Genomic DNA, 27,084 nt, shown 5'->3' with positions numbered 1-27,084 from the left:
TCGTGCCAGACATCTAATAACCCCATCTCTAAATTACTAAAAGGTCATAAACACTTACTTAAGTCACATTCTTATTATTAAGATAAGAATTGAGCTATAATGAGTGTTTAGGAGGGCAGAGATCAGAGATAAGGAGCCCTTAGTCGAGCTGCCTGACTAAAAAAAGTAACATTACTGAGTCTGCTACGAGAGAATCTCAAGGTTGTACAGAGAAAGGGGCTCAAAACTTTTAATAAAGACCAAATGAAAAAATGATTTTTAGCTCAAAATTAGTACAATGCAATAATTTAAAAAAATGCCCCCAAAGGTGTCCATAGCCTTTAATACTGATAGCCTATAATATCCTCAGGATAGGCCATCAGTCTCTGATTGGTGTGGGTCCGACACCCCTGGTGATCCACTGTTCTGCAGTAGCTTCAGCACCAGCAGTTGGTGTCTGAACTACACAGGTCTGTGCATTTGATTAGCAGAATGGTAGCATCATGGCAGTAGCCACTCCTGTCCATTACAAAAATGGATGGAGATGTATAGATCTCATACCAACTTCTACCGCTGGAGCTACTACAGAAAAGCTGATTGACGGTGGTGTCAGAACATTGCTGAGCAGATATCGATTGCCCATCCTGAGGAGCTGATCTATTTTGGTTTGAAGATTTGTACTCAATATCTTAAACTTTTCCAGAGAGATGCATCTACTATAATATGGAATACATGTTTTATTATTGGAAAGGACCAACCTAAATGCTAAGTGCAACATCTAGACAATAATTACTGCTTGCGGAAATCTGCTTGCTTCTTAAAAATCACACAAAAACATTTCGATAACTACCTGTGCATATACCGTGGATACCAGATGAGTAGCAACCTTTAATAATGGTTTGCCTCCATCCACCCATTTAATTTCTGGGCCAAAATGCTGCATAGGAAACAAAAAGTATATATAAAATCTATTAATATTGAAATGTTTATGACAGACTTCACCACACTTTTCACTGTACATGTAAGCAGCATGGTATGGAATGAAGAGATTTTATACCTTGCCCATCCCGGGTTCCTGATAGCACAGGTATCCTGTAGGTAGGTTGGCAGACACTGGAATGTTCTGCTCATTGGTGACCACTCGACCATCCTTCAGCAGGGGAAGCCAGGCAAAACCAACTGTATGCAGAACAAGCAAAGTCACATACCTTGCATGCAAATACCATTCCCCACATCCCAAATCACTATATGTCTAAGGAAAAGACAATTATGCCATAATGCCACAATAAACAAAAACATAAAACTAAAGCAATATGCTTACAGTATGCATTAAGAAGCATATATCTGAATTGATCGTAAAAAAAAAATATATTTCTAGGAATCTCTGCCTGTATTTTCAGCTGCTCCATTTTGCAAACCGCAAAAAGACATCACATTCCCCATCGCACAGTGTTATTTCAGGCAATGACCTATATTTGCAAGTGAATTGATATATGTTCCTCTCTCTCTTACTAGTCCTCTGAGATATGACCTATATTCTTCAATAGATTACTGGCTCATCATACTGTAATAAAAATGGATCATCTCCCTGCACACACCATAAAGCCTAACTAATAAATATATCAAATAATAAAGTGGCATTAATCTACATCCACTTTAGGGCCACAAAAAGTAGCATACACATGCAAAAGCGTCCTTCAGAAGCTTGCTCTGGACTGGGTCAGACGAGTGCAATTTGAAAAAAAAAAACAGGCAATAAATATACATTAAAAAACATCATAGAGACTACACTCCATCACCGTGAACACAGGGTGCTACCGGAAGATTCTTCAATCCCCTGTCTACAATATGTAGAAATCCAGGGCACAATCCTCTTGTGCTTTTTTGAATATATTTCAATGTGTGCAAAACAAAGTAGATTCTCCTACTATAGCCAGCCATTGGGTGCAGCAAATCCAGATATACATATGATAACGTTTCGCTTTTATAGACTTTTGTCAAGTTGGATCTGCAAATTAAGCGAATGTGGGAGAATGGTCAAAGCGGACAGACCTGCTGTAGGTTGTGGCAGGGCTCAATAGGAACAGTGAATCTCCCATAGGCTACAATGTTAAATCAGTGCAGTTTATGGGAGAAGCGATAGGGGAACTTAAAATAAGTGGGAGGGGAAAAAAAGTTTAAAAATAAAAATTACATTTATATAGAACAATTCAAATTACTCCCCTTTCCTCATATTAAAAATAAACAGTAAAATAAATAAATAAAGATGATAGGCATAGCGACATCCCAAAGCGCCTGCACTATTTAAATACAACAGATTTATCCAGTGTAACAATCAAAATGGGAGATTTACCATTTTTTTGTCACTTCACCTCCAAAAAAACATTCAATGAAAAGAGATCAAAAAGTCATACATACTCCAAATGGTATCAATAAAAACTAAGAACCACCCCGCAAAAAATAAGCCCTCAAACAGCTCCATAGATATAAATGTAAAAATGTTATGGGGGTCAGAATATAGTGATGAAAAGAAAAAAGTTTTAAAAACACAAGAAAAACTACAGTCCCGGAGAAAGAGGTCAGTTTTACAGCACAGAGAATGCTGTAAAAACTAAAACAATTTTTCCAACTCCCACCCCATTTTGACAATTTTTTTTTTTTTTTGCAGCTTCCCACCACATCGTATGCAAATATACATGTTCTGCAAAAAAAATAAGTCCACATAAGGCTATGTGAACATAAAAAAACAAACAGTTATGGCTCCTGGAAGGCAGGGAGAGGGAGTTAAAAACTAAATAAAAAATATGCCAAAGCTGTGCTATCTCTTATTTGTGAAACATAACTTGAAATAAAGGGGTAACCTTAAAACTTTAATTTTAATAGTCAATCCTAATTTAGTAGGCCCATAGCATATAAACAAGTTAAAACATGCATGCATCAATGAACACGCATAAACCGAATGGTGAAAGTATAAGCGAGTGTGCAGTTATACAATAATGCTCCGAGGGAGAGTTAGAAAAACAGGAATATAAATTAAGAGGGAGACAGATACTGGGTCTCTTCCCCTATAATTCCCTGTATCCAACTCATTTCAACCCTCTCTGCATGTCCCTGGGTGTCCCTTTTTACTGCAGCGATGACTGCCCAGCTTCGTCAGGTAAAACACACAGCAAGGGTACATACATATGATTCCAAAGGCTCGTCCCGACGCGTTACAATGGCACTCAGTCAAATCATCAGGGGACAGATAAATGCACAAACAACCATAGTAGCCAAGTAATCAAGAGTTTAGGTCGCTTAAAAGCTTAATAAGACAACCAAACACACAAAATAGCGGTAATCAATCGCTTCCATCAAAATACTTAGGTCTCCATGTGCTGATGTCCATGGCCCAGCTACAAGGTGACAAGGTAGATGCCCGTACTGGAGTTATTTAAGCCAGCGCTGGTTAATTATTAGTCCGCCCTCAATAGCCATGTGATCAGTCACGTGGGTAGTGACGTAATTAGTCACATGATACACCACGTATCAGAATATCCACATGATCGGCAGCAGCCAACAAGGGAGGCATGCCTGCATCGCAGCGCAGAGCTCACAGCCTGGGAGGTTATTTTCTCCCAGGCTGTGAGCTCTGCCATGCGATTGGCCAGCGCTACAGAAGAACAAGGGAAGACTCCGCCTACCATAACTTAGTGAGCGGAGATACCGGAGGCCATAGCAGGAGAACGGAGCAGCACCCGGGGATAATAGTAAGTGCAGTGAGATCCCCGGGCGCCGCTCTACATGTCTGTATACTTAGTTCACAGTGTCAGGATCAGTGAAAGGTCCTCTTTAAGCAGCAGATTAACAAACAGTAAACTGCTGGGAGAGGTGTAGTAAAACTCCCCAAGACCTGAGGGTCCGAATGTCATAATTACCAATGCCCCGTCACAGGCAAATGTAAGCCCAAAGTAAACATACATATATTGCATCTTTGATGGAAGGGTTTAAATTTGACCCTTAATATGTCATTACAACTAACAACTTTTACAAAGGGCGTTTCAACTTAAGCCGAAATGACGTTGTTTCTTAAATATAGCAGCCAAATAATAACTGCTCATTAAGGCCCTTAGGTTGGACAGTTTTTAATTCAAATATCCACCATGTCTCTGCAATATATTTCTGTCCCGGTCCCCTCCTCTCTTAAGAGGGGAGACCTGTTCGATGGCCATGAATGTCATTCCTGAATAGTCACCATTGTGGCTCAGTTCAAGGTGTTTGGCTAAGGGAGTATCCCTGCCATGTCTCATGTCACCAAGGTGTTCCCCAATCCGTCTCTGGAATTCACGAGTTCTTTTACCCACGTATTCAAGGCCACATTGACAAGTTGCCTTATAAATAACTCCTTTTGATCGGCAGTTAAGGAAGCACCTAATGGTATACATCTTGCCAGTGACATTACTCACAAATTCATGGTCCTTGGTGACAAAGGCACATGCAATACAACCACTACAATTATAACATCCCACCACGGATTGAAGCCACGTTCCTATTCTATCATTGGTTTCACAAAAATGACTGTGGACAGGCGATCTTTCAAGCTACGGCCTCTCCGGTAGGTGATCTGTGGTGTTTCTGCAATAGCTTGTTTAATGTCGGGATCAAGTTGTAGGGTCCCCCAAAATTTAGATATCACCTTCCTCACCTCCTTTGTGGCACCATTAAATGTAGTTATCAGCTGTATGGGATTGGTTGCATTTTGTTCTTTTTTGGGGGTGAAGGAGCTCTGACCAATATTATTGATATTTAGGGTATTTACAAAATGCACCAGTTCCTCAGCCTGCCCCTTCCATATCAGTAAAATGTCGTCAATAAATCTGGCCCATATTTTTATCTCTTATTTGTACAAACCTTGGCTTTCTATGACATCTTTCTTCTTGGTGCCTCCTTTGCTTGATGTATCGCAGCTGACATGGAAGAAAGTGAACAACAAATGGTGTTTCTCATGAAGCTGTGTGGGCAGCTCTATTTTAATCTGCAAGAATGGAAAAAACAAGCCTTAAGTGACACTTATCACATTAGTTCCTCCTCACATTCAGCCAGGTTTAACAAAGGGAACCTTTTATAACCTGAATAAACAAGACGCCGGAATAAGCACTTGTCTCTTGCTATTCTTAGTGACTTAAGTACAGAAGCAGCACCATCATGCATCAGAGAAAGTTTTCTGGAATTTTTCTAAAGTATATCATCAACATCTTAAATGTGCACCCCTGACACGTCTTCAGGCACACAAAGTTGAGGAACGCTAGGTGTTTAGATTAGATTTCAGTTTGCCCCATTATTTTTTTTAAACATAATCGCATCTTAGGTTACAGAGAATGATAGCAGAAATGAGGTAAACACCATCTAAAAATCTGTTTGCCAATATCTAGTAAATGTCATCATTAACAAACCTTACCTCATCATAGAACTCTGGATTTTGCTGATGGTGCAAAACAGCAGCAAGTGCATTTTTCACAAACACAGGACCACCTGGTCTCCCATATATGCACTGAAACAAGCACAATGATAAGAAACACGGCTTTACTACACACAGTAAATGCTGATTAGTATAGGAAGAATAATGCATTTAAAAAGCTACTCAGCTTTTTATGTACACGTATAAAGTAAAAATTATTAGCTTTGAGTCAAACAAAAAGTTGTAAAATAACAAACCCGTAATGGCTGTGCCTCTTCGTCATCAGACTCTCTGAATTCAATTGATACAGCTATATTCCTTGCCTAAAAGAAAAAAGGGTCTGTCTCAAAATTAAAGTTGAATTATTATTTTTTTATAAACTTTTACAATATACTTTATGTACTTTTATTAAAAAGGAGCATCTAAAGGGTCCCCGTCTGAGTGTTGCCAAGGAGAATCACTTTCCGTCATCTACTGAAGGCGGAGAATGGTTAACTGTAAGATGCAGAGGCAGGCTTAGAAGCATGCCTCTGTATCTTACACTCACCCAGTCAAGTCAGGACACTCTGCTCTGCACTGACGAGGGACAATCACCCCGAAACAGCTGTCTGCAGATGAGGTGCTGGCTTATTTAATATCCAAGTCATGTCTCAAGGCTTAGCTAAAGAGCTGAACATTGACTTATAGCAGGCATCCTCAAACTGCGGCCCTCCAACTCCCACAATGCCCTGTTGTAGGCTGATACCTGTAGGATGTTCGGGCATGCTGGGAGTTGTAGTTTTACAACAGCTGGAGGGCCGCATGTTTGAGGATGCCTGACTTATAGGATAGCTGCCTTACATCTGGTGGCATTAGAGGCAGAGCTTGTTAAGAGCTCATTTGCATCCCTTTCCTCTCTGTATCTTACAGTTAGCCTTCTACATGCTGATGACTGATTCTCCTTAGCTATTCTCAGTGTTGCAAAAGGGACCCTTTAGAAGCCAAGTTTTTGTTAAATGAAAGTTCCCTTACACAGTATATTGCGAGTTATTAATTGACAATAATACTTTAAGTTAAGTAATGAAAAGTTTGGTAGAAGAAAAAAATGCACAAAGAACCAAGATAAAATACAATAAAAAAAAGTGATTAGGAATATCAGTATTTCCCAGCTCATAGATTCACAGCCTGATGAACGTTTAAAAGAAAAAAACAATTTTTTTTATTAATGTCCGTTTAAAAGGAGGGCAAAAAGCCTATATGTCACAGTCTGTGACCATCAGGCAACCAGACCCAAAAATTGTGCAGAGAAGGAGTATAAATAAATCCTCTGTACAATTATAGTTCTGGACTAGAGACCTGACTTGCTAGCAAACGGTTCACACTATGAATGGACACTAGTATGTTTGTTGCAAGTGACCCTATAGGATATATTGCTCAAGTGTGGTAAATCCAGCTAATTCCTGGCCGTGTGAGGCTATGTTTAGCTGATCGCACTGACTATACTGAGTGCTGCACCCTTGGTCTGTGATTGAGATCAGTGTATCCAGTACATATACGCTAGACCACTATGGAGCGACTATTTGATAGCCTCACTACTCCAGATTATTTTACAGCGTGCTGCGTTAATAAAGTCTCTGTGGACATATATACGCTCTCATGTAGTGCAGTGTTCAGACCTGCTCACGGCTATACTCCATTAAGTAAATCACAAAAAATGAGAATGAACCAACAATGCCTTAAAAATCAACCAGCAGCAATAAGCAGACGTGCTCCCTCCCATACTGCCTAATCCTGCAGTCTTGCATAACTTTGTCTGAAGTTTAAGCTATAAATTCATGACGGTTTGTCTGTAGTCTGTCTGCCTGGGAGCTGTAGGCACAGATCAGCAGGATCCATGTCTTATAGCTGCACTGGAGCTAGGCTGTCCTTCTGCAGTGTGCCTACAATCTGCTACAGGTGAACAGGATTTTTAACACTTCATTCATTTTCTCTGCATTGAACGTTTTCATATTCCACAATCGCAAATCTACAACAGATAAACCATGTATGAACATACCTTAAAAATAGGGTCACCACAGTTCTATTACCAAATACAAACCACAATTACCTTTGCAAATGCCTTTTGACCATCATATTTCAAATGCTTTGGATAAACATACAGATGGTTATTGTAGATGGTGAAGGCTTGCGTGTGTTTGGGAATGCAAGGAACAAACTCCTCTACTTCAAATGTTACCACAGTATCGGCATTGTTCTCAAACTGCTTCATGGGAATGTAAGACGAGTTCACATAATCTGCAATATAATAATAATAATAATACACAAAGTAATGGCCACACATATAATGAATATACTTTTATTCGTGTCGAAGGAGCTTACTTGGAAAATCTGGAGACACGTTGTCAATGTGGATGTCTAAATTTCCTAAAATCACAGGAAGCTTGCCCAACTTCTCAGGTCTAAAAGAGACAATTATATTATATTTATGCCAAAACAAACTAACACTATTGGATGGATTTACTAATCCTATAGATTGTGTAAACTTAGACAGACTGTCTGGACCGGCACCAGATTTAGGGTCCATTCACACGTCCGTAAGTGTTTTGCGGATCCGGACACTGGCAATGTGCATTCCGCAATTTGTGGACTGCATATCGCCAGCACTATAATAGAAAATGCCTAATCTTGTCCGCAATTGCGGACAAGAATAGGACATGTTCTATTTTTTTGCTGAAACAGAAGCACGGATGCAGAAGTGCGGATTTGCAAATTACTATTTATTCCGGCCCCATTGAAAATGAATGGGTCTGCAGTGCTGCACCCGTTCCGCAAAAGATGCGGACAAATTTTGCGGACGCGTGAATGGACCCTGATCAGAGTGGCTCAGGCTGGATGATAAATGTGCCAAACCTTATAGCAGCTACTGGTTGGCGTAGTTTGTGACAGAATTCGGCTGAGCTCACATCACTGTTTAGCCTTCTGTTCTTCTAATCCATCAGAACAGAAATAAAATAAAAAAAAACGGATTTGTTATTTTGAGCATCAGTTATGCTCAGCGTTGTACTAAAAATAACTGATCCGTCTTTTTTGAGCATCAGTTATTAGTTTGCATCAGTTTGTGTCACTTCCATCAGAGATCCCTCTAGGACTTTCTCCTGTCAAAAATAACTGATCTCTGATGGATTTGACACAAACTGATGCTCAAAACACTGGATGACGGATCAGAAGAATGGAAAGCTAAACGATGATGTGAACTCGCCCTTATAACTCAGAATTGGTCCATAGTCAAAGGCACACCCCTTTTCTATGAAGCCACACACCCTTGAGTGGCAAATTGCACAAAAGCCATAAGGTTATGCAGGTGTAGATAAGGCTACTTTCAAACTAGCGTTCGGGTGTCCGCTTGAAGCGGCTCACAAGCGGCCCCGAACGCATCCGTCCAGCCCTAATGCATTCTGAGTGGATGCGGATCCGCTCAGAATGCATCAGTCTGGCGGCAATCAGCCTCCGCTCCGCTCAGCAGGCGGACACCTGAACGCTGCTTGCAGCGTTCGGGTGTCCGCCTGGCCGTGCGGATCCGTCCAGACTTACAATGTAAGTCAATGGGGACGGATCAGTTTGAAGGTGACACACTATGGCTCAATCTTCAAACGGATCCGTCCCCCATTGACTTTACATTGAAAGTCTGGACGGATCCGTCTGAGGCTACTTTCACAATTTTTTAACAATATAATGCAGACGGATCCGTACTGAACGGAGCCACCGTCTGCATTATATGAGCAGATCCGTCTCAGACGGATCCGCTCTGAACGCAAGTGTGAAAGTAGCCTAAAATCTGCAAATTACCAAATTTTCAAACATCTAGCTCCAATCTGTGGCATGTGGGAGGAAGATAAATGCCAGACTGAAAGCAAAGCTTTTTAGCCAAATGAAACCTCAAAGATTGAATCAAGCCATGAGACGTCTCCCGTTCGTCAACATGCCATTTATTACCACTTTTCCCAAACTGAGAGGGACAGGGACATCACATCGATCCTACTCCCAGGATTATGGTTTGGGGTGGCATTATGTATGGAAGCCAAACTCCCCTGGTCTTCATTTCAGGTACACTAACAGCTCAGCATTACATTAATTTGCTTGTGGAACAAGCGTTACAGCCATTTCTTCAAAGAGTCCCATGAGCATTTTTTCAACAGGACCACATCAGGCCACATCTTGCTCATGTTACTGTGAGTGGCCTGCATGGCCTAAACATGGCCTGCAACGTCTCCGGACTTGTTTCCCAATGACAAAATCTGGGAAGTCATTGGTCGGAAATTGTGGCAACTCCAGTAGTGGATCTTGATGAACTGCGTGCCCAAGTGCATTCAGCATGGCAGAACATTCCTCAGACAACCATCAATAACCGTATTGATAGCATGCCAAGGGGTGTAAGTGTGTTGTTCTGCAGGTGGCGCTCATATGCAACACTGAATAATTAGAGATGTTTTGAATATTTTATTTTCATTTTATCATTTTTATATCATTAACATGTCTATCGATCCTGTGATTTCCATAATTCCACAACCTTTCCTACTTGGTGTTACACTCCTCTACATTGAAATTGCATTTACAATGTAGTCTGACTGAATCCATAAAAACTAGGGCAGTTGCCAAGGAGGATCAGATTATGTTTTCCATTTTTTAACAATCCTCTGATTCACTTTTCAGTTGCCCTAGTCTTGTTACATTTTCCCACAAAAAGGAACTATTTTACTACAGATCCTATTCATGCTTCTGGAACTCTAAATACAAAACAGTGCACAAGACAGAAGCACATTCTCAGCTGGAAGAAGAATGTCAGATTTCTAAATACCGTTTTATGGACCTCATCTCCTTTTATCCCACACACATATGCCATTGATTTCTAATCATTTGATTGCCAGATGTTTTTCTACACCGAAACATAGGAGTCAAACCATATAAGGAACTAAAGCTTTAGGCTGTTGACTTCCCTATATAAGAGATTGCACATTGATGCAGAAGCTTGGTTAGCCAACATACAATTCAAATATAAAAGCTGTTGGTGGAAAGATGGATCAGGAATGTTGGCCATCAACGTGCCCAATACTATTCTTCTAGATCAGTGTACTCCAGTCCTCAGGGCCCACCTGCCAGTCATGATTGGAGACTTACAGAATGAATACCTGTAGTAGCCCCGATGCATTGATAATAATGATTTCAGCTGCTGAGTATTAAGGAAATCCTGAAAACATGACATGAGGAGGATCATGAGGACTTGAGAAACACTAGTCTAGGAGATAAGAAGAATCTGGTAATTGCTTACCCCCTACTCCTACTAAAATGAAAATGCACGCTCAGCCACGTGTGCATGTTTAAAGTTACTTTCCTTTATGTATAGCCTCACATTATATATTGAACAGTCACTTATTCTATATTTAGATACTGCATCTACTTGCATATTCACTGGCATTATAGGTCAACACATTAATATTGTAACATACACAAAGTAACTGCATTTACATTGTCGTTATTGTTATGGAAGGAAGAAAACAAACAACCCAAACTATTCATGCACATTCCAATACATATACAAAGCAACGGCAATACTTTACAGATGGCGAACTAAACATCACAGGTACAAACACTTACATCACAGGTACAAACACTTACATCACAGGTACAATGAATTGGGGGGGGGGGGGGGGGCGGCAGGTGTTAATATACCTAGCCCCTGGGGCATTCCAGAGGTGAGACCAGCTTCCTGTGAAGTACATTCTAAGGCTAAGCATCTGTTATCTATATTACTGGACTATAGACCAGTGACATGGTGTATGTATACTTATATGACCATGATATTGAAAGTATTTGTAGATGTTGTAGTACATTGTAGCTAAGTAAAGGTGTCTTATGTTATATCTGCAGAGTTGTGCGTTATTCCAGGTGATACCAAGGCAACATACTGTAGCTGTGGTATAAACTGAGAACAATCCCACGAGCTAGGGGGGGAAAGTGTTGTCATCTGATAATTGGTAATAGTTCACCCTTTTTAGACCAGTAAGGTCAGATATTGCTTTTCATAACAATTATTTATATTATTAATAGGCAATGTCTATTGGTGGGAGCATTAGAAACTAAAAACGAGCAAGGGTCATCACACTGGCTGGTGTGCGCTCAGGTGTGTATTTTCCGGGTGGATTATTCCCTGTATTGCTGGCAACCTTTATGCTTTGATATCAAAGCATAAAGGTTGCCAGCAATACAGGGAAAAAAAATCGATCACGAAAATACACAGCTGAGCGCACAGCAGCCAGTGTGATGACCTCATACCATCAGGTGGGGTGAGTGCTCAGTGAGCAACCATTTATCCGCATAATAATAATATAGTGCGGTAACATAACTGCCACTTATGACTTTTTGGATGCAACGCTACATTAAAGCGTACAGGTCGCCAGCAATATAGCGTCAACACCAGATATATCAATAAGGACATCAACTGGTTCATTTATTGCGACAGAAATCCTTTTTTGCACCTTATTCCTAGCAAGTTTTATATTGTGTTTTAGAGTTTTATACATTTTAGGGTTGTATTACCCTGTATTATCAACATTACATAGTGTGCCTGCTCCATGGTGGTTTGAGTGCTTACCTAACAAGATTATTTCGTTTAGTGTGTATGTATTGAATAGGGTGATTCAATTTCAGGCTCAAGCACCTATTCATAGTCATAGGGGGTGAGCCACCCTATCATTTCCTTTTAAAGTATTATTAACTGTGTTTTCTCAAAAAAGACAACCCCTGCCATATGCCCTATCAGGAATACGGATACAGGTGAAACTCGAAAAATTTGAATATCGTTAAAAGTTCATTTATTTCAGTAATGCAACTTAAATGGTAAAACTAATATATGAGAAAGTGAAATATTTCAAGCCTTTATTTGGTATAATTTGGATGATTATGGCTTACAGCTTATGAAACCCCAAAGTCACAATCTCAGGTACCCTTTGCTCAGGGGGTATGGATTAATTAGCCGACTAGAGTGTGACACTTTGAGCCTAGAATATTGAACCTTTTCCCAAAATTCTAATTTTAAGCTGCATTACTGCAATTCCTTTTCATTTGCATTACTGAAATAAATGGACTTTTGCACAATATTCTAATTTTTCGAGTTTCACCTGTATAGCGAAGAACAAGTCCTAGTCTTACAAGTATGGCCACTCATCGTAATAGCTGGCATGAAATGCTACATTTCCCCCTGGTTGGGGTACAGTTTCCCTAATAACAGATGTTTCACAGGGATGCCAGGAGTTGGACCCCGGAGCGATCAGCTGTGTGCCCCAGGGGCCACATTTTGAACAGACAACCCTTTAAACAAAAGTCTCATTTTTTATTCAATTTCAGTCCACATTCCATTCCATGATGGAAGCACAAAAAAAAATAAAATAAAAACTTACTTTCGGAAGTCAGCAAGCAGTTTAAGCATGTCCTCATTTGAAAGTTTGTTGCTGTCCTGTTTATAAATTGGAGAAAATCTTGCACTTTTGTCCAGGGTTCCGGATGTATCTTTGAATAGCAGTCTAGGAAAAAAATGAGTGATGTTGGGAAATAATGAGCATTAAAATCCTACATGCTTGTAACTCTCCCAACTAATTGGTATTAGAGAGGGGGACATGCAAGTAGCATGCTGGGCAGCGCAGTTACAAGAGCGACACCCAAGGAGTCTCGTGAACACGGCATTTACTAGACAACTGTATGACAGTCCTTGGACATCATATCTACAAGTCTCTTAGCCTTATCAAATGCAGTTTAATGAAGAAGTATATCAAGCCCACTTCAAGATGATGAAACCCCATTTTTATATGCATCTCACCTTGCTGCCCAGGCAAATGGCATTCTGTACTGTCCAAGCCTGCTGCAAGCCTGCTTGGCATTCTTCAGAACTTTCTGTGCCACCTATAAAGGTTTACATAAAAAGAGTTGTATTAATAAACTTCTAATAGATTGGTTTACATACAACTATTCCTGGAAACAAGTATTGGCAGTTTTAAGAAGAACATAAATGTAAAGGGCTTCTCTGCTCTGGATCACTTGACAATAAACAGATCACAAAGTGCCCAGCGGCTGGGACCCCCAGCAATCAGCTCAAATCAGTGGGGAAACCAATTTCTCTACAGCACCACCACAGTTGGAATGAAGTTTTACACAACACCTATTGTAATGAATGGGTAGTCTGTGTACTACAGGAGAGATGCACTTTGCAACCGCTCTCCACTCTGGTTTGGACATGTTGGGGGATACCGTGGAGGGAAGTGTATTAAGTCGAGTTCTGACACCAGTACTGTGCACCAAAAATTAGAGGTATGCCTCATAATAATAATTCAGGTGCATCCTCTGAAGGTCTGTGTGCCAGAGAATGAAATCCATGCCAGAAAGGGACCTGGCATAGATTTCTAGTGTTGTGTGTGCCAGTTTCCTGGTGCACATATTGTTAAATGCTTTGGTGCCACAGAGGTCTCATCCACTGCCTGCCGACCATTTTTTCTTTTTTATAAAAGAGGCAAGGGTGGCAGAAAATATCAAAAAGTCCCACATTATGGTGTAAAACCGTGTCAAATTAGCATTTTATTTTTATGCAAGAGAATTGGCATAGACGATACATTCACCCTAAAGGTGGTAGAAAACATAATACTGAACAAGAAATAGATTCTACTTCAGATAATTAGCCAAAACTACAATATTCACTAAGGGATCGTTATGAATACCAAAGGTTAAATAGCAGGACAGGCCATCCAGCATTACTCGGAAATGAGATGGATAAAAATACACCATAACAGTGGACTCGCTGCAGGCATTGCTGGCCGTAGAGCTACCAGCGGCACATCCATAAATGTTTAAAATGCCATAAATAATTCACAGACAAATATGTACAGACAAACACAAAGGGTTATGGCTTAGAATGTGTCCTTCAAGCAGTTTCCTTGGAGAGAAAAACAAATGATTGTATTTGATCAACATAATAGAAAGGTAAGCTAGGCTTGCCCAAGGGGAAGTCCAGAAATAAAGGATCAAAGACTGTTTGCTAGGACTCCTTTACCCAGGAAGACTCTGAGAATATTCTTCTTCTGTAATAGGGGGGGGGGGGGGGGGGGTTCTACACATTTATGGCATATCAATTGGATATGTCAAAAACTGCATCCCTCTGCCTTCACTCACAGGTGCTGCGATTGCGTTTATCGTGGCACCTCAAGGGTTAAACGACGGGGGCGGCCCACTGCAGAGGCCCGCTCCATACATCCCCTGCACCACCGTGACGTACCGGTCAGCAGACAGACTTGCATGAATGACAAGTAACCGCTGAGGCAAGTGATTGGCTGAGGGGTAATGTAAACAATGGCTGTGACGTCATCAGCTCCTTGGGATTTCAGGGAGACTGATAGACCTGAGATCTGGATCTACAGAGCTTTAATGGAGGGATCTTTTAGCAGATGAGTAAAGCTTTTTTTCTTTGTTTTATAAGCCTGCTTGCTGTCAGGAAAATGTTAACCACTTTAAGAAGTATAAATGAGACCTGTTTAAATGATAAATGGTTAATGTTTTCTTAGGTGCATTGATGACATTTAGGGTTTAAAACTTATGACCTATCGACAGGACAGGTTATTAGCTCCTGATCAATAACGGTCTGATTGTTGTGATCCCTCAGATCAACAGACCAGGAGTCCCTCTATTTCCACGGAGTGATGGTCAAGCATGTGCACTACAGCTACAATCAAAGTCTATGTACAGATGTAGTAGAGAGTCAGCTTAATGCAAGTAGTTTAGTTAATGCATCTAGTTAAGCATGCGTGTTAACTTAACTACCTCTGTATACCACATAGAGAGCTGTACTCGCTTCAGCAGTCCCATAGACTTTGAAGTGCTCATGCTTGACCATGACTCCACTCAAATGGTGGGGCAACTGATGGCAATATTATTATATTATTTGAATTGTGGAAAAATCCTTTAAGGTTTTCGTGCTGTGTATAGTGTTTACAGGTGTGTCTGTTCTGCAGATGTATAGAAATGTGGAATTCCTATGTGTACGTGACAGATGAACATGTTTTAGGATTCATGAAAAACACGCTCCAACCATACTGGAATTCTCAGAAGAAATCTCTGAACATGAAAATCTTGTCGTTTTACAGAACTGATGAAACTGGACTATAACTGCTTTTACCTAACCAAAATATTGTAACTGCTTTGAACCCGCCTTAACAGGCTAAAGAGGATTTACGAAAGATAAGACAGAATTCTGGCTCTATTTGCTCTGTTTTAGAGATTTTTTACATCTAAAAATGGGGTGTGGCTAAACACAGTCCTAAAAAGCGCCAGATTTATTAATTATTTATTTTAGCGCAAAATATAGGTGTAAAGAAAGTCAGCCATAAGGTGCTGATAGTAAGAGACAAGTGTCTAACCTGGGTAGCAAGACACATCTAATATATCAGTGTGTGCTACTATGATGAATTTGGTGCAGTTTCTGTCTGTCTCGTCTAGTTTTAGGGTGCTTTCCACATCTGCATTTACAAATCCAGCAGGAGTTTCCGGCACAGCCGGGTAATGACAGTATATGCCAGATCCCCATGGACTATAATATCTGGAGGTGAAAGTTGTTTTCCAGCATATGGTTTAGCTAGACTAACACTGCTGCATGCAGTGGTTTTTGTCTGGCCGACAGCTGGCTTTTATGCCAAAACAGGCTGACGGTTCTCTTAGGCTAGCGAGACCCTAATGTAATGCTGTCCTTTGTGTAATTTTATGCAACCAATAAATTCTGCTGTCACAGAGTAGAGAAAAGCAACGTGCATGATTTTGACATAACAAGAATTTTTTGTATTGAAGGCTATGTCATGTTTGCTATGCTTCACAGTTTGCAGTACTGCCCAGGAGACTTGGGCTTAGGGCTATCTGGTGTTAGATGATTTCATACCCTAGATAAAAGGGGTTCCATGGGATTGTAATAGTGATGACCTATCCTCAGGATATGTCTGTGAAGACCTCGATCATCCGTGCACTGAGGCTGTAAAGCGCTATATTATGCTCTACAGCCTCTTTGGGGACTGTACTTTTCCTGCAACTGGGGCTACTATGTCAGCACCAGTTACAGGAGAAATCAAGGTCTTGTATGACCTTATGGGGGATGCAAAGTGCAAAATAAAAAATAAAATAATAACGTGTTTAAAAAAAAAAAAAGTTTCACATGTAAAAAAAATAAAAAAAATCCCCAATTAAGTAATAATAAATAAAAAAAATATGTAAAAAAAAAAATACTATTTTTTTCAAAATAGACATATTTGGCATTGCCGCATCCGTAACAACCGGCTCTATAAATATATCACATGATCCACCCTGTCCAAAAAACACCATAAAAAACAAATAAAAACTGTAAAAAAAAAGCCATTTTTGTCACCTTGCATCACAAAAAGTGCAACTCCAAGTGATCAAAAAGCGTATGTCCCACAAAATAGTACCAATAAAACAGTCATCTCATCCCCCCAAAAAAAGGCCCTACATAAGAAAATCGCAAAAAATAAAATAAAAACTATAGCTCTCAGAACACGGAGACATTAAAACATAATTTTTTTTGTATCAAAAATGCTATTATTGTGTTAATATGAAATAATAAAAAAAAGTATACATATTAGGTATTGCCACATCCGTAACAACCAGCTATATAAAAATATCACATGACCTAACCCCTCAGATGAACACCATAAAAAAATAAAAACAGTGCCAAAAAAGCCATTTTTTGTCACCTTACGTCACAAAAATTGCAACACCAAGCGATCAAGAAAGCATATGCCCCCAAAATAGTACCAGTCACCTCATCCCGCAAAAAATGAGACCTAACCTAAGACAATTGGTCAAAAAATAAAATAAACTATGACTCTCAGACAATGGAGACACTAAAATATGTGGGGGGGGGGTTTTCTTCAAAACTGCTATTACTGTGTTAAAGTGAAATAATAACAACTAGCTCTATAAAAATATCACATGACCTAACCCCTCAGGTGAACACCGTAAAAAAATAAAAAAACAGTGCCCAAACATTTTTTGGGTCACCTAACATCACATAAAGTGCAACACCAAGCGATCAAAAAGGCTTATGCCCGCCAAAACAGTACAAATCAAACAGTCACCTTATCCTGCAAAAAATGAGACTCTAACTAAGACAATCGGTTAGAAAATATAAAAGCTATGACTCTCACACGATGGAGACACTAAAACATCATTTTTTTTGTTTCAAAAATGCTATTATTATGTTAAACTTAAATAAATAAGAAAAAGTATACATATTAGGTATTGCCACGTTCGTAACGATCTGCTCTATAAAAATGTCACATGACCTAACCCCTCAGGTGAATGCTGTAACAATAAATAAATAAAAACTGTGCTAACACAACCAATTTTTTGGTCACCTTGCCCCATAAAGTGAAATAATAATGTACCCAAAATTGGTACCAATAAAAACGTCAACTCTTCCTGCAAAAAATGAGCCCCTGCACCAGACGATCGGCAGAAAAAATAATAATATGGCGTTCAGAAAATGGAGACACAAAAACAATAAAAATAAAAAAATTCTTTTTTATGTAAAACTGAAACAAAGAAAGAAAGTAGACACATTTGATATCATTGCGTCCGTAACTACTTGGTCTATAAAAATAGCACATGATCTACCCTGTCAGATAAATGTTGTAAAAAATAAAAACTGTGCCAAAACAGCCATTTTTTGGTTACCTACCTCACAAAAAATGTAATATAGAGCAATTAAAAATGATGACATGTTCAGGTAAATCTGCCTTCCAAAAACCATACGGCGCTCCTTTTCTTCTGCGCCCTGCCGTGTGCCCTTACACCAATTTATGACCACATGTGGGGTTCCAAAGTTACCACATAACTTGACACGTCAGATTTGCAAAATTAGGCTCTGTCAGGAAGGTGGAAATGGCCCGGATGTGAAGTGATTAATGCTACAAGCCCTGTCTATGCTGCCTGGACAAGCAGGTGCAACTTTTTTATTTTTTATGTCATACACACACCAGTTATTAAAAGGTTCTACAACGCCTGTCCACTGACAGCAAAAACCAATCTAGCAGATGTATTAACATATGAATGGAAACCATTTTAACCCTTAGTTTAGCTATTGATATATATTTGTATGCTTCAGGAGGGCCAAAATTCAAAGTGCCCACATGACGTTTACTTTGGGTGACTGCAAGAAGCCTCTTCATCTGGTTGCTTGCCAGAATATACTGGCATTGACAGATAATTTATCAATAACTGTATTCCTGGCTGTAAAAGTAAGATGATGGTGGAGTATATGAATATCTGAATATAATATAAGCCTTTTCTGCTTGAAGAAAGTGTTGTGAAACAAACAACTCCATGCGTCATAAGAACATACCTTGGCGGAGTCTGAGCTCTTCATGTAAGGTTCTGCACAATGAGTAATGCTGCCTTGAAGGACCTTTTCTATCCTGGCCACCAAGAAGATATCAGGATGGGGACAAGTTACAGAAAATATACCCTGAATGATGAAATGGGAAAATCAGTAATAGTAAAAAGAGCTCATATTACTTATACTGTGCCCTTATGTGTGATATGAACACCAGGCAAGGACCTTGCTAGTTTTTATATTGCATTCAATCATCAATCTTTTCTGGGAGAACACGTAGAGAACGTCAACCAACAGGATAAGCAAGATGTCTAGATGACTGATCCAATAAGGAAAGGGGGGAAATCACTTTATACCTTGCCCTGATGTGCAAACAGTCAACACTGTATAAAGCGATACTGCAGGCGGGAAAAAGTAAAAAGTCGTTTTCACCAAGTCACCATAACAGCAATTTACTGTCACTTTGGTAATTTCCATCAGTCTGCTCTACTAGCCAACCGTCTTCAGGCCTGATGAGAGGAGGGGAGCAGAGACCAGCACTGGCAATTGTGTCCTTCTTAATATAGTAAAAAATCTGATAAACAGCCAACACACAAACCAAGCACTGAATCTGTCATGTGTAGGATTTCAGTTGAGGTTCTAAGCAGCTTGGTATTAAGCAATATTATCAGTAAATATACTTTTTCCTATTACTGTGAACTGTAAGGGTACAAAAGTGATAGATAGACAGATAGACATAGACAGAGTAGATAGATAAGATGTATATATGGATGGATGGATGGAGAGATGGAAGATTAGACCAATTAGATAGATGATAGACCGATTAGATAGATGGAAGATTAGATAGACAGATTAGATAGATGGAAGATTAGATAGACAGATTAGATAGATGATAGATAGATAGACCAATTAGATAGACAGACAGATTCGATAGACCGATTAGATAGATGATAGACAGACAGATTAGATAGATGATAGACAGACCGATTAGATAGATGATAGACAGACCGATTAGATAGATGATAGACAGACCGATTAGATAGATGATAGACAGACCGATTAGATAGATGATAGACAGACCGATTAGATAGATGATAGATAGACCGATTAGATAGAGGATAGATAGACCGATTAGATAGATGATAGACAGACCGATTAGATAGATGATAGATAGACCGATTAGATAGATGATAGATAGACCGATTAGATAGATGATAGACCGATTAGATAGATGATAGACTGATTAGATAGATGATAGACTGATTAGATAGATGATAGATATAGACAGACAGATTAATGTATACACACAGCCTTTGATCCATATCCGATTTCTGCTTCCCTTTCTTCCACCATTATACCATCATAGCCGGCTGTGATTTCCCGAATTATTTTGACAAGGATGTCAGCATCCCCAGCCAATAGGAGATCACAGCAGGAGCCAGAGTACTTGTAAAGCTCCACTTCAGTAACAGATTTAATAATGCCAAAAGCCGCATCTCTCCTGAGAACAGGTGAAGGGGCTAATAGAGAATACATCTATTACATTCAAGCTGCATTGTACTACCATAGCAGCAGGGAGCACATGGAAGACTGCATTAGACAAACGGTTTCCTAGCTGTAAAACATATTAAAAGGTAAAACAACCTGTAGCATTAGCACAAATGAAAACATAATAAACTGAAAGCAGTTTCCACCCCCGGAGCAATCAGAACCTATTTCCCATTGTCTATTACTTCAGACCATACAGCACTTTACTGAGCAGCGCGTTTACTTTATATCAAGGAGCACTCATGTGAAATGCAAAGATTCTTCAATTATTTAGTTATGTCTCCGGATGCATTTCCATTTCCTTATCCGTTACAAATCTACTTCAAGCCTGAATTATTTAAGTGCATCAGTTTTTGCAGGAATATGTAATAACCCATAAAGAGACTAACGGATACCTGTTTGGGGAACTGCAGCATTGACTCCTGAATAGACCCTAAAATTCTGTGTCCAAGGTCCCCACTGCCATTTAGAAGCTGCTGAGAAGGGAGGGCAATCATTTGCCTCACGGAGGCATGGTTCAAGTCCACAGGAAAGTCTGCAGAAATCTTTTTGTTGGCTTTGATGTCAAACAGTGATAGTGTAACAAAGAATGGCTCAACCTGAACAGGAAAAAAGGGAAGAGGTAAAGAGTTATAAAGGAATTTGACAGATTTATTCTTTTTGATTGCTTGCTTTGAAGCAATAATGCCCCTTTATATGTGCTGGAAGCCAGAGCAATTATGGGGAAGGAGCGGTTCCTAGGAGTGTTCATTCCCAATAATTGCCCTCTATAAAGGTGCCATCAATCACCTAACGAATAAGCAAGTGTTTGGGTAAAATCATCATTTCTATGCAGCAGGTTGTCCTGTGAAAGAAGGGATCCGCTACTCAGGAATAATGAATCAGCATGGATGTAGCAATCGCTCTTCCCCATACAGGTAATTGCTTCATGTAAATGCTGCTCTCAGCTCCTCTGATAACCAGGCAATTCCCTGATAACTGCCTGCTCGTTGGGCCAGTGTAAATGAGGCATTAGGCAGCAAAAACTATATATTAATAATAATGAAAAAAAAAATAATACTAAAATATATGTTTCCAACTCTAATGAAGAGCAAACATTTCCAAATACTAAAATAAGAAGTCCACATTTAAACTTAAACGGTTCTACAATGGATCTTCTCAATGTAGACAGCTTAGGGTACTTTCACACTTGCGGCAGAACGGATCCGACAGGCTGTTCACCATGTCGGATCCGTCCTGCGGCTATTTCGCCATGCCCGCGGACCGCCGCTCCCTCCCCATTGACTATAATGGGGACAGGGGCGGAGCTCCAGCGCAGCACGGCGGTGCACGGAGAAAGCCCGCCGGACTAAAATTACTGCATGTCAGGCTTTTTAGTCCGGCGGCTTTCTTCGTGCTGCGCCGGAGCTCCGCCCCCGTCCCCATTATAGTCAATGGGGACAGAGCGGCGGTCCGGGGGCACGGCGAAATAGCCGCAGGACGGATCCGACATGGTGAACAGCCTGTCGGATCTGTCCTGCCGCAAGTGTGAAAGTAGCCTTAATACAGCTAATCTTGTCTTGGACCACAGTCTGCTGTCTCAACACATGTGTAGCGCTTTTTCTGGTACTTTGTATGCAGGTAGGTGTAGCCTTTACACCAGAAACTGTGCCGTATGCTGATGTGGGAAAAACTAAAGTAGGTCATATGCACTAGATCTGTGATGGCTAACCTCCGGCACTCTAGCTGTATTAAAACTACTACTCCCAAAATGCAAACCTGCTTGGCAGTTCTCCACAGAAATGAATGGAGCATGCTGGGAGTCCTAGTTTCCCAGCATGCCAGAGGTTGTCCATCACTGCACTAGATAAACAAAGATTTCCGTAGGACTAGCTGACCACCTAACGTACAGGACACTGTCCCAACTTTGCCCCCATGGCAGATGTCAGTAAGTTAAAACCATGCCCTATCCTTCGGCCCTAAGTGCTGCACAATACTACGGCTTCCCTCTGTAGACCGAAACAGTCATTGGATAACTCATCAACCCTGCTCTCGACTTGGATTTTAGATGCATTATGAATCTTCTTCTTGAAAGCAATGACTCTCACAGTAGTGTATATGTCTAGGCAGGTCATCATAGATACAGAAAAATGCTGAGAAATGTATGGTCTGGAGCTGGCAGAATTTTGTAGGTGACATAGTGAAGGTACCAGGTACGGTGCCTTCTAGAGATAAAATGCTGCTCAATGTTGTTCCCGGCAAATGGGCAACGCAGAATAACCAGCTTGTATGTAAGCATTTTGCCTGTTATCGCTTAGTTAAGCATAATTATTAAGTCAAACAGTTGAGTCTGCAAAGCACATACTGTGCAAGGGAAAGTCTCGCACACAATAAAACAACCACAGAGCAGCGGCGACCGCTCAGAAGTTAATGCACATCTTATGTCAGCAAGTCGTAGATAAATATCCACTTAACTAATAACCTTTCTGACGAGGCACAACCACTCTGAACACAGTAAGAAGAAATAAAAGTGAATGTGTGCCTCTGGTGTTTCTGCTCTATGAAGCAAAAAGATCCTTCATCATAATAAATGCATGGTCCACGCGTTTTGACTCAGATCTGATGTCTGCACACACAGTGGGAGGACTCTGCAGAGAACACGCAAGGCTAGAATGCTGAATGAAAGACAAGACTGCCATAGAGGCTCATACAAATCCAGAATTTAGATGTATGGCACACAGATAAAACCTCTACCAACACAGCAGGCACAAAGACTGTAAGCAGGAAAAACGTATTCTGTATAAATAGATGGCTCAGTGGGTAGCACTAGTGCCTTGCAGCGCTGGGGTGCTAGGTTCGAAGCCAACTGAGAACAACATCTGCAGGGAGTTTGTATGTTCTCCCTGTGTTTGGGTGGGTTTCCTCCGGGTATTCTGGTTTCCTCCCATACCCCAAAGACCTACTGATAAGGGAACTTGGGTCACAAGCTACACTTAAGACAATGAGTGATGATAATGTCTGTACAGAGCTGTGGATTTTCAGTGGCGGACAGTTCTGCAATAAAATCTGCAGCATGTGAAAGGCACCCTAACAGCTTGTGGGGATAGACCCAATGCTGCGTGGACAGCTCCCCAGTACATTTTAGACACAACAGAGTTTTAACACAATCTATATTACAAGGTATTGGAATCTGATGTAGTGACTGTTTGACATGTATTTATGTTCTATGTACCTCATTATACCATGCAATTCAACCAGCTATAAACTAGGGTGCTATCCCTCTGGATCATTTCCTATGATCATACCAAGGTACCGGAATTTATTGCAAAGTGCAGCAGTGTTGAGGAATTCTTGATCAATGTATGCATACAAAATCCTTCACGGGCTGCGTTTTAAAGCAGTACTACCATCGTCGGTATTTATGGCTTATTTACAGAAAAAGGCATACGTATCGGATAGATCGCTGCCACCTATTCCATTTAGTGATGCACCCATCACATCCAAGTGAAGAATGAATGGCTGGGTGGCTATGCTTGTACTTTTTTTTGTGGAACAGCCATGCAGACATGGAATACACATGGAGTCAATTAGTTTTTTTTTGCGGCTCCCTTGAGGTGAATAGTTCCGCATACGGGCCGCACTTCCGTTCCCGGAAAAAATATAACATGTCCTATTCTTGTGTGCAATTGCGGACAAGAATAGGCATATTATATTAGTGCCGGCGATGTGCAGATCCGCAAAATGCGCAACGCACATTGCTGGTGTCTCTGTTTTGCGGATCCGCAAAACACACTATAGACGTGTGAATGGAGCCTAAGAGCAAGAGAATAGAGGAGGTGAAGGGAGCAAGTAATAGAATTTTTTTTTTCATGTATTTTCTGTGTTCCGTATTCCTTTAAAGCTTACAAGAAAAAACTAAAGCTTACGTTTGTTGTCGGCCCCTCTTCATTTTCTGCTACACAACACTGAAGATTGAAAGACAGTTCATTGCATTTCACTAATATCCTTTTCCCAAATTTCTCCTCAAAGGGTTTTATCTCTGGTTCAATTCCCGAAAAGTCAAGTTTCTAGAAAGAGATTGCCAAATAAATAATAAAATACATGACAAAGGGGACAGTGGTCAAGGTCTGCCTGCTATACAACAGAAAAAATAGTGGCCATATTTATTCCAAAACTAAATAATAATATGTGGGTGATGTAACGATATCAGTGTACTGAACCTGAAACAGCTACAAACATACAGTATAAATAATGGCGCCAATGTATTAAGAGGAAAGTCTTGCTGAGCAAAATCACATTCAAGTCTTTGGAATCATACCAAAGGCAAATAATCAATGTGGGTCTATTTAAAGGGGTTGTCCCAGAATTTGATATTGATGAACTATCCTCAGGATAGGTCATCAATATCTGATCAGTGAGGGTCCGACTCCTGGCACCCCCACCAACCATACCAAACAAAGCTGTTATCCAATGCATAGCGCTGTGCTTGGTATTGATCTGTGCACATGGTATTACCTGTGTATCTGAATCCAAAGCAAAAAGCTTCACCCTGCTTTCATTTTTCAATTTGGCTTCTGTTTCTCTTCCACTCTGTATAGATATAGATATAATACACAGATATAACTTTTTTTCCACACATCATGCAACATTTTCATAAATGTCATATACAATGAAGAAAAATTCATGAATTCCACAGAAAAGTTGGCCAACAGATTATTAAGTCACACAGCAACCGCTAGACTATGTAGTCAAGGGACAAAATCTGTTCATCTTCTGACTACATTTTCCAACACAACATGATGGTCAGGCACAAGTGTTACTTTTGCGGGTCAGTGGTTAAAGACAGTGGGCCTAATGCCCGATGTTATATCATACATTCTGCAGGACCAGAATTATGTACTGACATCATAATTAATAAGAATACATACAAAAATCTAAATGTATTAGTCTGCACATAGGGGAGACAAAATAATTCACTACAGCACTATCAGACAATTGTTGGCACATCAGTATGTTTGCTTAATGAGGATATCAAATGAGAAATCAATTGGCTCTAAACTGAACTGTGCCAGTATATAACGTTATCATGCTGTGATCCTGCACTGGGAAACTGCAGATAGATTGATCAGAATGATGGATATCTTTATGGGAACAATAGTGGATTTAGAATTTGAAGGCAATCTTGCACTAGCTGGGGTCTAAAAGCACACATGGCTTAGGGCTCTTTCATACTTGCGTTGTCCGGATCCGTTGTGTACTCCGTTTGCCGGAATTACACGCCGGATCCGGAAAAACGCAAGTAAACTGAAAGCATTTGAAGACGGATCCGTCTTCAAAATGCGTTCAGTGTTACTATGGCAGCCAGGACGCTATTAAAGTCCTGATTGCCATAGTAGTAGTGGGGAGCAGTATACTTACCGCCCGTGTGGCTCCCGGGGCGCTCCAGGGCACCCCATGCGCATGGATGACACGCCATGCGATCACGTCACCCATGCGCTTGGGGCGCCCTGACGTCACTCTGGAGCACCCCGGGAGCCGCACGGACGGTAAGTATACTGCTCCCCGCTCCCCACTACACTTTACCATGGCAAACAGGACTTTAGCGTCCCAGCAGCCATTGTAACTATTCAGAAAAAGCTAAACTGTTGGATCCGGCAATGCGCCGAAACGACATTTGGCTTAAGGCCGGATCCGGATTAATGCCTTTCAATGGGCGTTAATTCCGGATCCGGCCTTGCGGCAAGTGTTCAGGATTTTTGGCCGGAGCAAAAAGCGCAGCATGCTGCGGTATTTTCTCCGGACAAAAAACGTTCCGGTCCTGAACTGAAGACATCCTGATGCATCCTGAACGGATTTCTCTCCATTCAGAATGCATTAGGATAAAACTGATCAGGATTCTTCCGGCATAGAGCCCCGATGACGGAACTCTATGCCGGAAGAAAAGAACGCAAGAGTGAAAGAGCCCTAATACAGTGTGAGGACAGACCAAATGTAAAGCCTGTAATACACAGGCAGATCAGCAAGCGATTGTCAAGAGGGAAGTCGTTGCCCTGCCAGCAATCGCTTGCTTGCTAGCTAGCGGAGGAGACCACTGCTATTACATGCAGCATTCTCCTCCACAGCATGGGTTTGCCGGCAGCAGATCACTAATGGACAGCATGCCTAAAGATCTAAATTGCTTGATGAACGAGCATTTGCTTGTTCATTGGAGGCTGTATTACACTACAAGATTATCGCTAACAAAAGTTTATGCAAATGTTTGTAAGCGATTATTGGCCGAATAAGTGGCCAGTGTAATACAGCCTTTTGTCATGGACAAGAGGTGGATCATTCAGAAAGCATGGAACCCTAGATAGGAGATGAAGACACTGTTGTGTAATTGGATAACCCCTTTAACCTCTTCAGGACACAGAGCATACAGGTACGCCCTTATGTCCTGGTACTTAAGGACACAGGGCGTACCTGTACACCCTGTGTATTTCTGATCACCGCCGCGCAGCAGGCACCTCGGCTAAATGCCCGCAGGGGGCCGTGACCCCCCCCCCCCCCCCATGTAGGCGATCGCCGCAAACCGCAGGTCAATTCAAACCTGCGGTTTGCAGCTTTTACCTATTGCATCGCGCTGCCTTCCTGTGACGTGCCTGTGAGATCCAGCCCCCTGGATCTTACAGGCCGTAAGCGGTATGAGTAATACTCACTGTATTACTCATACAGCCAATGCATTCCAATA

General features: G+C 40.8%; 1 protein-coding gene across 5 annotated transcripts in view; it reads right to left on the bottom strand.

Annotated features, from left to right (window-relative positions):
* Positions 1–27,084, bottom strand: part of DOCK9 (dedicator of cytokinesis 9) — a 236,034-nt gene that overhangs the window by 66,265 nt on the left and 142,685 nt on the right. For all 5 annotated transcript variants that reach the window (XM_044284631.1, XM_044284628.1, XM_044284630.1 and 2 more), the window contains exons 10-22: positions 24,870–24,944; positions 24,281–24,421; positions 20,771–20,974; positions 18,837–18,959; positions 13,266–13,348; positions 12,850–12,972; positions 7,775–7,854; positions 7,503–7,690; positions 5,674–5,739; positions 5,417–5,509; positions 4,870–4,993; positions 1,037–1,158; positions 830–916 (exon numbers count right to left, since the gene is read on the bottom strand). In XM_044284631.1, the coding sequence (XP_044140566.1) occupies positions 830–916; positions 1,037–1,158; positions 4,870–4,993; positions 5,417–5,509; positions 5,674–5,739; positions 7,503–7,690; positions 7,775–7,854; positions 12,850–12,972; positions 13,266–13,348; positions 18,837–18,959; positions 20,771–20,974; positions 24,281–24,421; positions 24,870–24,944 (1,509 nt within the window). The remainder of the gene's footprint in view (positions 1–829; positions 917–1,036; positions 1,159–4,869; positions 4,994–5,416; positions 5,510–5,673; positions 5,740–7,502; positions 7,691–7,774; positions 7,855–12,849; positions 12,973–13,265; positions 13,349–18,836; positions 18,960–20,770; positions 20,975–24,280; positions 24,422–24,869; positions 24,945–27,084) is intronic.

The sequence above is a fragment of the Bufo gargarizans genome, chromosome 3, assembly GCF_014858855.1.
Source record: "Bufo gargarizans isolate SCDJY-AF-19 chromosome 3, ASM1485885v1, whole genome shotgun sequence".
Classification (NCBI taxonomy): Eukaryota; Metazoa; Chordata; class Amphibia; order Anura; family Bufonidae; genus Bufo; species Bufo gargarizans.
The sequence above is the reverse complement of the archived record's forward strand: the minus strand, read 5'-3'. Positions and strand labels throughout refer to the sequence as shown.